The following is a 13,003-nucleotide window of genomic DNA, read 5'->3' on the forward strand; positions in this document are numbered from 1 at the left end:
TCTTTTAAAATAATATCTGTGACCAATTTTAACTTTCTAGTTTTGGTTTTAGTGAATAAATGACTTCCATAATGTGAGAACTTTTGACGTTGTTTCTCGTACTTGTTAAGATAAGGATAAATTGAACATTGTGTCAACAAATTAAAGGGTTAAAGTAACAGCGGTGTAAGTCACATTTTGTCATTACGAAAGACAAGGAGTTTTATTGTTTATTAATATGTCCATTGTTTGTTGATCAAACTTATTGTTAAGATAATTTAGATTTAACTTAATTTCTTTCAACTTTATCTTTTATTGTACTTCTCTTTTTAATATTTTGGTATATATAGATTAGATTTTAGGAAATAAGTGAAAATGATTACACCTCACTCATATTATCAACGTGACATTTAATGTGTTAACGAATTTTTAATTAAATTATGCTCGAGTGTTCAAGCTCTGGTTCTAAACGTCCGATTAAAGATTTCGGGTTTATAGCTTTCTCCCGAGGATAGAAAACAGTTCTCCGACATTATTTTGTTATCCCACGAAAACCTGATGGCAGTGCAAGGTAAAAAGTGCTCGTAGAAGATCGCGACGCGTCGCAAACAAGCCGAGCGTGTGCTCGCGCTACGTCACGCGTCATTAACGTCTGTCTGCGATGTCTTCAAGGTTCGCGAAAGTGAAGTTTTTCCTGCACGGCTGACAACAGGATCGTACACGAAACGATCTCTCCCGATGCCGAATAAAACCGATGGAAATACTGATATTTCATCGGTCAATCTTTTCCGTTTTCCTTTTTAAGAAAACAGATAACGCGATTTACCGAGAAACGATCACTCCTTGCTTATTCGTCTCGCCTCTGCAAGAAATAAGAATAATTCTTTCATGGTACTCGATGCGATGTGCACTTTTTGTTACGTTTAATTATCGTCGCTGTTATATACATATTCAGCAACAGCCTCGTAACACGCCACATAATTAGCAGCAGCTGCTCAGACGAATGGCAAAATGAATTCGCAAGAACCGTAAGAATATTGATTTCCTTCCCTGACGAATTTATCGAATGCATTTTTTAATCGCGTTTTGCGAATATGTACTTTCACACAGTATTGTGCATAAAATATTGCTACTGATATTATCTTCACTTTTAAAACGCAACGATAGGAAATTGTAAACCGTGTCAGTTTGTCGTAGTTTCCCAAAATACGGGGCAACAGAATCATAATGATTTTTACATAAACTTGGGTAAAATACCACATCTTTATGTATTTACGTTACATATTTCGATTTACGACATACCAAAAATTAGCTGCCGATTTGAGTCTAGGATAAGAATTTCGAAATGTTTTTAATCAGATTAAATTTAGAAGAGCACGAGTCAAATAGAGATACGACAGATAACTCATAAATTTTGAATTCAACGAAGAATGAAAAAAACTTATTTGAATACATAAATAAATTATTTGCATATTTTTAATTCTACACATTATTTTGCTAAATTGAAATAAAATTGTTCATCCCCAAGTACTTTTATTCCGACAAAAACGAATGAAATCGTTTGGAACAATTTCTATGGTCAATTATTCCGCTGTATGTCCGTCGATTGCAAGTATTTTTAAATAAAGAGAACACGTGTCCATGGCTTGTTAAATGGAACGTGAAATAAAGTCCAATAAAAATTATAACAAAAACTGTGAAACCATGAATTAATCTAGCAATACTTGCATATACTGTTCACATCGATGAACCATAAGGAAAATGTGGCATTCGCAAAATGTCGTAATCGCTTATAACTCGTGTTATTGATTTATGTAATACGCAAGTATTTCGCGGTACAAGCGCACGTGTTCATTACGAGGAATTTATTCTGTGTCTTTCCCGATTCTGGAAAGTGAATCCCTGAAAATAAGCGTAGAAATAATACGACGCGATCTGTTGCCCGGCACAATCGTGCCCTGCGATTGTTAAAGTTCGCGATCCTGGTTCGCGAATTGACGATTAAAAATTTCCCCGAGGAAATTATCGGGAAACGGCTTCCGCCGATCACTCACCCCTTGAGGATGCTGCTCAGAAGGTAAAAGCAGATCCCGGAAGCGACGCCCGCCGCTAGTATGCTGATGCCTGGTGACGTGATCATTCTTCCGCTCTCTGAACGCTTCGAGATCGATGCGTATCGATCGCGGTGCACCGTGTCACCGCGCGTTTAATTACTGCTGATGGATGCGGAGGGTTCGTCCGCCTCCGCCGCCCACGAATTCCATTTCTTCTCCCCCCTCGTATCGATGCGGCAATGCCTTCTTTCGTGGTTCGGATCACGGATTAAACGCAGCGGGATTTCGATGGCACACTACAGGAATACTGGAACGATCGATCCGACGCACTCGATGTTGTACACCTGTCCGGCACTGGGCGGGCAGTCGATGACTGATTTCTGAGCAACGATCGACGGACGCTTGGCTTCCTTATCTGATACAGTAGATAAAGGCTCGATTGTTGATTGCGGAGGACGTTGATTCGGATCTCGCGAGTTCGGTAAAGCGCGTCGCGATCTTCTCGGTTGTTGTTTTGGACTTTACTTTTTGCACGATTGTTGCACGGCGCAGAAGCTCGCTGGATGTGTCCCGCAAATTTTCTGGCAAGCTGCTGAGCAAAAGCTGAGTAACTAGTTGGACTTCACTTCGAAGAATGTTGTAGAGTAGATGTACCGGTTGTGGTCAGTGCGTCGTTTCTGGCGATCTGTATTGCTAACCTTATGTTTTTTATTTAAAGCTGGCTACAGACCTTGGCGATCAATGGAACATTAGACTAGTAAATGTTTACTTCCTAGTAGACACATGCAAATGAAAAATACATCTTTTCTACGCCGCAAGGTATTCTTGGTAAAGAACCAATGGAGGTCTGTGTTTATTTACGATGAACGTAGGAAATATGTAGAATTACGATATGTGTAACCTGAACGTAATTTCGAAAAGAGGAAGAAAGAAACTAGTGGAAGAAGAAAATGCAATGCAAATCAAATGAATAGCAGAAAAGATAAAGTAGGCGAGAGTAGAAGAAATTAAGAAAAACGAATTAGAAGCAAAGGGAAGGAAAATACGAAGAATTAAATAAACGAGAGAAACATAGAAAAGCAACGCAAAAATAGTTGAACTACTTTTATATAATTATATATCATCATATGTCGTAACGCTATAAAATTTTCAAATACCGCTAAGTAGAATATAAAAAAGAGAAATTTTTGGAAAATTATGCTGCATTTTGATGACTTATTAGAAATGTACGATACGTGTAATATTTAATTTTTGAAGTAGCCAAAAATGGTATTAAACTGCGAACATTAGAAAATGCCTACTTTACTATTATAGAACTGTAACTTTAATTGATTCGTTGGTCTATTGATAATTATACATCAAAACTGAAACTCTATCTATTAAAACTTGCAAATTTCTGATATGACAAAAGTCTTTAAAATTATTTGTATCATAATTTTTTATGTGGTACATCTGCCCTACCGTATTCCTTTCATTCGCACGAAACGAAACGAATAAGAAATTCATACCAACGAGCAACTTTGATCCCTCTGGCAGTAAAATGATTTCTATCTGTCCCTGTAGCTTCTCTCCTAACAGTTGCGCAGAAAACTATCAACCGTTCTGTCCATCAAAAAACTATTCAGCCTCTCTTTCTTGCAACACCAATCCGTCTGTCATGTTCCACAAATCAGACGCAAAGTCCAATCACTGAGAAAGCATCACAAGCCACTAAAGAAACGACACTGATCATTCAGCCTGCCGGAGCCCTCGAGCCGTTCGATTTCCACTGTCATTCGGTGTTTAATTAATGAGGTTTAAAGACCGAAGTCCGTTTCTCCATCTCATCGGCTCGATGCTCAGCCTGGTGCAGTCCTAATCGGCCGCTCTATCGGATGCAGATTAAATCATTCTCGCGTCTTCGAGGCATCGGCGGCACCGATTAGTCGATGGCTTCTCTGCGTATAGATCTCGAGGTGACAAAACAAAACACGGCGTCGGGTCGTAGTCTTTCGATAAGTCCTTCGACGTGAAACAACAAAGATGTCAGTAGCACAGAGTCACTCTGGAAGGACCGTTTGGTCGCCTGTGACGTCGTCGAAACTTTCACGCACTTTTCCCTAAGGAAATTTCGAAAGGTCCGGGCCACGTAGCCGACGCGCCGATTCCGTCGTGATTAAAATGGTAACTGGGCTATCCAGGAGATGTGAACGGACCGCACGATAAGATTGAACTGAAGCAAAGCCATGGTAACCGCGTGTAGACACGCGTGCACATTCACGAGATCGTCGCGCACCGCCTGATTGCGCCTCGACGCGGCTCGCTTTGACTAGGATTCGTTTCGACGGGACGTCACGGTTTGGATGATTCGCGAAAGCACAATGATTACCGGCTCTTTCTCTCGGCCGGGGGCCCGCGGACCGTCGTTCCGCGGTAATGGGACGCGATGAGGTCTGAATCAAAGTGTCCGAGCGATCCGCGGAATTATTAATTCGGGGAGAAAACGCGGCTAACTTTGATTTTTGTTTGCTCATCGTGGTGTACGATTTATCGCAAATTACTGCTGATAATGCTGGTTCCGCTTGGTGTTGGAATAATATCCGCGAGGTTCCTGGAAGCCGTGAAACTTTATGGTTTCGCTGTTCGCGGAGATTGAGCAGCGCCTTTATGCTCATTTTTATGAACCAATTTTCGAAACCAGTGGTCGCCGAGAATTAGTCTCCTTCAGCGGACAGTGATTCGTCTTTTCTGAAACGTCGTTTTATATGTATAGTATAGATGCATAGACGTTGCAGTTTCAAGGAATATTTATTTATGATTTTAAGAGACTATAAAATGGTAAGAAAATTTTATATGACTGTCTTTTAATGAAGTGTGGAATTTTAATTATCCGGATTGAGCTGAGTGACGTGATTGCTCGGGTAATAGAACAGTTACTTAATTACGTAGCCAAGTTTTATCTTTCTACAAGTTGCTTTAGAGTGTGCTAATACATTTTTGAATAAATATTAAAAATTTCGAGTTTATCTATCTTTAAGATTATATAATTAAGAATTATGGTTAACATAAAATGAAATTGACGAATAATATATGTAATAAAGGTATAAACTTCACATTGTGCGTAATGTTAATACGACAGTTAATGTATCTACTTAATACACTTATTAATAATTCTCTATTTGATAAATTTTTTGTATTAAATATATACTAATATATATCACTTATACTCATCTGGTTTAATAAAATGTTATTATTATTAATACAGTGAAAATAGTAAATGAAACAAATATCTTCGTATGACACACATCCATGTACATGATTTATACATCTGTTGGAAAGTCGAATATACCAAGCAGATAAACATCAAAAATAGAGAAGTTGTAACGGTCGTATCGATTTTGCCGCAGAAGTTCTTTTATTTCGACAATATATAATTTATTTATTTAAAAAATCCTGCAACGAATGGAGGGCACATGTCAATCGCAAGAAGCACACGAGCCGAGTAAATTACATAAAATATAGGAAACGTGCAATCCGTGAAACCCATGAACCGTGCGAAACAGATGAAGCAGATGATCCACTTGTTACGCGTCAAATGTGTGAAAAGTATTTCATAACTCTTTTTGTTCCACTACGTTAATTATACTTGACGTTGGCTTCGGTGACAAGTGTAGCCAGCTCCGCTGTACCCGTTATTAACTTTAAACACCTCACGTTCTTTGCGTTCTTTTTTCCTTAACCAGTCTCCCAATCAGATATCATTTGCAACTCTCTGAGAGACGATCTGTAATTACTAGACTGAAAAACTGTGGGTGCATTTGCATTTTGATAAGCAGCAATAGCAGGCCCGATATAAATTAGAACGTTATCTCCTGTAAAAATAATTTCCCCAATACAAACTTGCAAAACGGAAAATTGCTTTGGTTTAACAAGTAATTCGTTATGGTAAATGTTAGTTAAAGTAAATACATCTTTGTATACAAATATATAAAACGAGTAAGTCGTATATTTATTTGTGATACTCTAATAACATCAGCAATTTTATTTTTTGGTTCTTTTCATTTTATTAATTTTTAAAAGTAGGCCCATCTTATTTCAGAAATAATATAAGTGCGCGAAGATCCGCTGTCTTCTAATAATATTTACTTCGATATTAAAAAGCTATCTCGAAACTGGAAAGAAAAGCGGATTTTCGACGGACTCGGCAGCAATTACGTAGCGTTTCACTTAATAAATCAAATAGAAGATTACAAAGGAACGTAGATAAACTTGACTGGCATCTTCAGACTTCTTTGTTCACGTTAAAAGTCAAAGATTGAACAAATCAGCCGGAAGAAAGTCCGTACTTTGCTCAACGTGGGAAAAAAAGAGCGAGAGAGAGAGAGAGAGAGAGAGAGGCCCGGAAGAAAAGATTTTCACAGGCAGAGATGCATTATCATTATCGTGAACGGTGAGGGCTTTCCACTAAATTCTTTTGAATAAAAATCGCGCGATCAATTTAGCGTGTGCTCTCGAGGATAGGAGGAGGAGGCAGAGAAGAGCTCGAGAAGCGAGGCGGAAAAGAGCGGGAGAAAAAGCGGCGGAAGAAACGAAGCACCTCTTTTTTTCGCGCAGAAGTGCGTCAATTAAAGTGGGAATCGCGGAGATGCTTATACATAGAGACGGGAAACGTTTTCTCGGAGATGGGAGCCGAGGCGGAGAGGAAAACCGAGCGAACCTTATGTAACTTTCATTCGAGGTCGTTGCGTCACCGTTACCTCGGCCACCGTCATTCGCGAAACCAACGAAACGATTCGTGTGTTTAGTAGAATGCCGCTGATAAGAAACGGGATTGTTCGATTCCCACAGTACGGCCTGCCCTCGTCGACCGATTGTGGAAAATCTGTGGCAATGCACCGGAAGTTGCACTGGAAAAATGGTAGCTCTATGGCTTCGCATAAGAATTTAGTACAGCTTAACATTATGTCTGCTACGTGTGCAACCTCAGAAATGTCATAAAATTAAAGTATTTCATAAAGTATTACATTTATTGTATTAAAATCGAAAAGTTAACTTTTGTGGAAAATGATTAAAACATAATCTATTAGTGTAGAAATTAATTTGGTAATTTCTGCCAGTAACGCCGTCACGCACATATAGGCGAATTCCGGTAATTTCATCACAGGTTTCTAATGCTAGTTTGTAAGATGTTGCGCGTATTACTGTTCATAATTGTGTAGAACATGAGAAAAAAACAATGCAGCGGCTTTTACGATGGATAAATACTGGACTCTGATTATTACATCAAATTAATCACATATTATGCATGCGTATTAGCGTGTACGTAAACGTGTAATACTCGTCACGAATGATTGTAATTATCAGAAAATTATCGTGTAATCTCACAATACACCTGTTTCATGTGATTGAATAGCAAGCATTTCTGATCGTACTTCTTCTAGTGTAATATGTCTGATATTAACTCGTTCAATAGCGAGTTTCTTGCGTTGATTCTGTAACACTTATTTTCACTGAATTTACTTGTAACCATTAAAGGTTAATTATTATCTCCAATAAAAATATAAATGTATCTTCCCTGTTTTATTAATAACAGTAAATTATTATATGTAGCTTAGACGAACTCCAAAAACATGAAGGAACTTCCAATTAAAAGAAAAGAAAAATCTAGTTGACCATTTTTGCTATAGAAAATTTATTATTAATTATATTTAAATAAATAATTAGTAGATTATATTTTTGTTTAATATAACTTGCAAGATTTTAGCAATTACCAGAATAGTGCACGAAAAGCAGGTTTAAAGAACGCGGTACTATTACAGCATTTACCACGCCGTTCGAAGGAGGACACGGCTACGTACTTGTAAGCCTGGCTGCCTACTGATTAGGGGTGTCTGAGTAACACTGTCGGTAACCACTGTCAGCAGTCCGGAGATCTGACCGTGCTAAACTGGATGTCTCTACTTTGAGATAAAGTCGCGCCATGGTGACAATAACAACTGGAATGAATCCCTCGGTAATCAATATTGAATGTATCATTTGTTCATAATTCATAACTCGATTTACGCGTGAAATTTGTTTTTAATTGTTGCTAATTAATTTTTAGCGGACATATGCGTGTTCTTCGACAGAATTACTTTTTTTTATTAAAATTTATAAATTGAAGCATTTAAATTTTTCAACTTGTAAATTTTCAAGAGATCGAGTTTATCAACGGTCACATGTTCAGCGAGCAGAAAAACTTCTCGCCTCTTCATGTAAGCCACTTGTTCTAGTAATTTATCAGTTATGTTGAATTACCGGCGCAAAGTTGGTTCACTTGGAAACGGGGTCAGAACTGCAGCAAATCATTTCGACAGTACCCGGATCACCCGCAACCTACTTCTACTTTCGATGAATCTTCACAGACATTTGTAAACAGATCAACTAGTCACGTAACTTGATCCCCATCAAACGTTCGTTGTTTTCAAAACGTCTGACACCAAAAGCATTCTAAACATATCTTGCGCTACATTTACGCCGGGGGACCCGTATCATATTTCAATTATTTTATTAACCCTAAACCTATCGAACTCGGACATCGGCTACGCGTTTTGCTTTACAAAAATGGCAAGACTAGGCTTATTCAGACTTTCTGCCATTTGTATTATAATTTTGTGCTTCAATCGTGATATGCATTTAATAATTTCGTATGCGAAAGACTATAAACAAAAATTTATTATCTAAAATTTATAATCTAAAAAATTGTAAAAGAAAAAGCGTGGAATCGCTCATCTTGACCAACTTAGTAAGTTTAGTGTTAACGTCGAATGTACTTATATGCACATGTGCCCACATAGGTGTGGGATTCATTGACATTGATAAACGATGTAGCAGGAGCTATTCTATATTTTTAATGCAGCGAAAAAACATTTAACGTTTGGCAAACACTCCCGTCTATTCACACTCTGTTACATCGGTTTCGATAAAATTCGATAACGAGCAAAAACTTGTGGTCCGACTGTCACGAGTACAAATCAGCTTATTGGACACACGTCCAATTAAGACGCTGAAAAGATATCGCTTGTAGATTAGGCGATTGCAATGTCGCACCTTGTATGCGCACGGTAGATACTGAAGAGCCATTATGTAGTGGTCGTGTTTTACATACAACATTTATCAATTATTTTGGTAGGTGGTACCGAGTAAACACCGATGAAGCTTCGTTATCATTCAACAGTGATAACGAAACCCATTACGTTTCTTAACCATAACACATTACGGTTTATCATTTGTAATTATTACTCATTAAAACTGTCAAGTGAACTCACAGTTGTAGAATAAATATTTCGTTTCTGAGGATATTTTGTTCCTCAACGAATTCGCGTGGACGAAATAATTAATTTTTCAGAAGCAATAATTACACCACTGGTGCGCGACGTTATTTTGTGGACACGCGGATACTGTGCGCTATCTAGTCACAATGTACACCAAACACGGTGCTATTTGCGATCGAATTTAGCGCTCCGCCACATCGGAAAAGGAAAAATTCCCTCGACATAGTAAGACCCCGAATATTCGCCAAATATTTGCTCGCGTTGTTAGTCTGGGTCGTTTATTAACGCGGTCCATGAGTATGGTGCCAACGAAGCGCCGCTCAATTAGCAATGAAATCAGTGTCCGATAACAGCGTCCGATACACGGGAACGCATCGGCGCGTCGATAGAGCGTCGCAGTTCCGCGATTCCGTGCAACGCGGCGTTCAATCGCGAATCAGCCGTATCGCCCGATTCGCGCGTAGTCGTTTCAGCTGCGGCAAACAACGCTTCCTTAACCGGGGAAATTAATATATTCCCGCGCGAATCCGTCTCCGGTAGCGGCCCGCGACGGTGCGAACGCGACGGCAACTGTCAATTAACGCTGCTTAAACGGCGGGATACGCGGCCACGGTCCGAGCGCCGATCGCACAACGAACGGCGTCCGCAACCCCGAATTGCGATAGTACATTCTTTTCGAGATCGATCGACAGTGTCGGCTCCGTCGTTCCGCTGACCCCGAAGTGACAAAACAATCTCACAGACCAGAGCAGGTTGTAAGTAGCCGAAAAATAATCGGTCGCTGAAGTGTAACTGAAAATACATTCGAACGAACCTTGAGACGAGAATTCAACTGCAGCGGAAAGGAACAGGTCACGGTTTCTTCCGAATACAAGGCAGATCGGCTGAACAGTTGAGTAAAGTTATAACTTCAAAAATTTAGACGGAAGTGGTTGGACAAGTTGCAAAGAGAGAACTGAGAAACTAAGCGAAGCGGTAGATAATTGGACGATTTTTAGAAAAATTGTCACACGGAGGAGACCATAGAGGTTGCCGAAAAGATCGAGGATGAAGATCGAGAACCATGATCGAGGAGTCGACGAAGAAGCGGACGTTCTTCTGCATCAGGGTAGAGGCCTGTCACATCGACCGGTGTCTCGCAATCAGGTATGAGCGGTTTCCGTTTCGGTTCTTCGCGGATTGATTAGATAACGGCTCGCGCAGTAGATAGTCGGCCGAATAACTTTCCTCTTGGCTGGGAGCATTATCGGCGCGCACGCTGATGATAACTAGCCTCCTACTTTCCGCGGACGATGCTCGCCAAGGGAACTTTCCTGTCCTTTTGTGCCACCGGGTATCCGTCGATACGATGGACCCCTCGATCCGGTTCGCCCTGCTATTCCTCCTGAAAAGATATCGTACCTTTTAATGGTTTTTGCGCCGGCGTACACTCGACGGTCCACAAAGAAAAAGAACGTCTGGTCGCTCGGACTGAAACATTATCGGCTCGCTGGAGGCTTTGTTATCGGAATGAAATAAGCCCCGGGTGGATGATAAATGTTACGAAACGGGAGCGAGATGATGATGTCGCTAAGCGAGATCTAGGTGTTCGTCGATCGGCTGAATGCTGTGTCAGGGATCCCGGGGACATCGAATTTATGTTCTTCGTTCGGGAGACCAAATTTTCCTGACCTGACAGTGGTTCGGGTTCAACTGTGCCATTTATTCTTGACTATGTTTGACTATGTTTGACCATGTTTGAAGTATCTGCGTTGAAATTAGACATTTCGCAATTTTGGAAATAGAAATTATATACTTTATAGGTGAAACGAGTGTTCATCTGTTTTCTAAAGTTTGACTATCTATTATTATACAAGTTTTTGAGACGTTAGAATTTATTAAAGAATTGCCCGAAGAAATGTTTGCGAGATTTTTGTATGCACATACGTTATCGATCAGAGTGTAATTATTCACAAATCAACAAATTACAAAATATTTTGTATTCTTTTGCTGTATCAAGTTTAATTTTTGCAAAATGTTTTTGGTGATTGTTTAGTGAACTAAACTCTCTAACATCTAAAAAATAATTTAAGTCGTTTACTGCAATGTTTTGAAATATTTTTATTACGTACAACCTGCAAATTGTCCCAAGAAGAGGATACTCGAGCTTGAACATAATTCGACTAAGTTTGATTAAGCCCGAGTATGAAGTATCTAGACGTCGTGTCTTGGGTGCGATTTTTGCGTCGAAGGCTGCGGCATTCGGGAAAAAAATCGGGACGATTTCACGAGGTCTCTTCGAGGCAGCGCGATACGTCGTGCCATTGATCAAACATTTAGCGGCGATCAGCATTATCTATATTATCTCCGCACCGTCTATTACACGATATAAATTATGATGCTCGACGACGCGCGGGTCGCCACGAACGCGCTTCGCGTTATGCAACGCTTGTCGGCGCAGATGCATGTAAACTGTGCACAGAACGTGTTCCATAAATATTAAACGTGCGGATCGTGCTTAATCCTCGGTCATCAGGCAGTCTTCAAAAGGATGCGCGGTCACGATCGCCTTATCTGGCTCGCGTTGTCTTTCTTCCAGGAAAATGACAAATTAAAATATACGGATCCCTCCAGCCTTTACGTGAATTCTGAAGAAGATTACGCTTGTTGACCGTGTACGATCGCTGATTATCGGCTGATCTGATGGCTCTTTCGAGGAAATTTATTAACCGTAACATTGCCCTGCCATCTTGAAGCTTATCGACGCGATCATCTTCCGTGCACGCGCTGTAGAACATCCAATACTTTTTACTTTTTGCTCAAATATCGTATGATCGCGCAGGCAATTAAACGACTCCTTTTGGTTATCTTAAAAGATTGACGTTTCTAGGTGATACGATCGGATTATTTTTAGCACGTCCCGAGATTTTCGAAGACGGGACTTGAGAAATGAAAATGACAAATCTGCGACTTCGATGGCACACAATCCTGTCGAAGCTAATGTACTACGTTTCGCAATCTTATAATTTGTAGGATAATTGGTTTAGGCATAATGCGCATTCGATCGCTGCAATCATAGTTTTTCAACACATTGAGTGCCAACAATCGATCACTAAAATCCTCACACAGTTAAAGCAATATAATTAATTAAAGCGAAACTAGAAAGTTAATATTTATCCTACGGGGTGGTATCAGAACTCTTTCTTATCCGAAACATTTTAGTCAAATTCAATTTGTTCAAACATATTACAATATAAATGAATTTTCAAGATCGGTCAGAAATTAGTGTCACCCATATTTGGTGACGCGGCACTCAATGTGTTATACGTATATATCGTCGATATTTATCTCCAATAAATTAAAATCAACGAGAAGTTTGTTTACCCAAGGATAATGCAGAAACTTTCCTGCTCCTACAGCGATGCTAAAGTTTTTCCTCTTTTCATGGATCCTCTAATAAGAAATTCTTTCCCTGTTATACAGAAATTTCATGTTGACGTGAACGCAGAAGAATCTCGAATGCCCCTCAAGTATTTGTAATTTTAACAGTCGAGAACACGAGGCAAACATCCTGGAAAGACAATCAATCAATCTGGAAATAAAATTTGTAGAGGCGTTCACAAAAATGTAACTAGGACGCGCAGTATGATCCAATATTGACAATGAGATTGATTGTGGCGAAGATAAAGTAGTCACAAC

At 39.6% G+C, this 13,003-nt stretch overlaps 2 protein-coding genes across 10 annotated transcripts in view; one reads left to right on the forward strand and one right to left on the reverse strand.

Annotated features, from left to right (window-relative positions):
• Nucleotides 1–4,250, reverse strand: part of LOC144468306 (uncharacterized) — a 79,158-nt gene extending 74,908 nt beyond the window's left edge. The window contains exons 1-2 of one of the 6 annotated variants that reach the window (XM_078177691.1): nt 3,542–4,241; nt 2,034–2,622 (exon numbers count right to left, since the gene is read on the reverse strand). In XM_078177691.1, the coding sequence (XP_078033817.1) occupies nt 2,034–2,119 (86 nt within the window). In that variant the 5' untranslated portion in view covers nt 2,120–2,622; nt 3,542–4,241. Of the gene's footprint in view, nt 1–2,033; nt 2,742–3,541 lie in introns of those variants that run through there. The other 5 variants (XM_078177688.1, XM_078177684.1, XM_078177687.1 and 2 more) reach the window with 5 other exon arrangements.
• LOC144468308 (choline/ethanolamine transporter flvcr2a) overlaps nt 1–13,003 on the forward strand; it is a 41,287-nt gene that overhangs the window by 4,402 nt on the left and 23,882 nt on the right. Inside the window, exons 1-2 of one of the 4 annotated variants that reach the window (XM_078177700.1) lie at nt 9,769–10,216; nt 10,324–10,471. The exons of 1 other annotated variant lie outside the window; for it this stretch is intronic. In XM_078177700.1, the coding sequence (XP_078033826.1) occupies nt 10,373–10,471 (99 nt within the window). In that variant the 5' untranslated portion in view covers nt 9,769–10,216; nt 10,324–10,372. Of the gene's footprint in view, nt 1–9,768; nt 10,472–13,003 lie in introns of those variants that run through there. 2 more of the 4 variants (XM_078177699.1, XM_078177702.1) reach the window with 2 other exon arrangements.

The sequence above is a fragment of the Augochlora pura genome, chromosome 4 (genome assembly GCF_028453695.1).
Source record: "Augochlora pura isolate Apur16 chromosome 4, APUR_v2.2.1, whole genome shotgun sequence".
NCBI lineage: Eukaryota > Metazoa > Arthropoda > Insecta > Hymenoptera > Halictidae > Augochlora > Augochlora pura.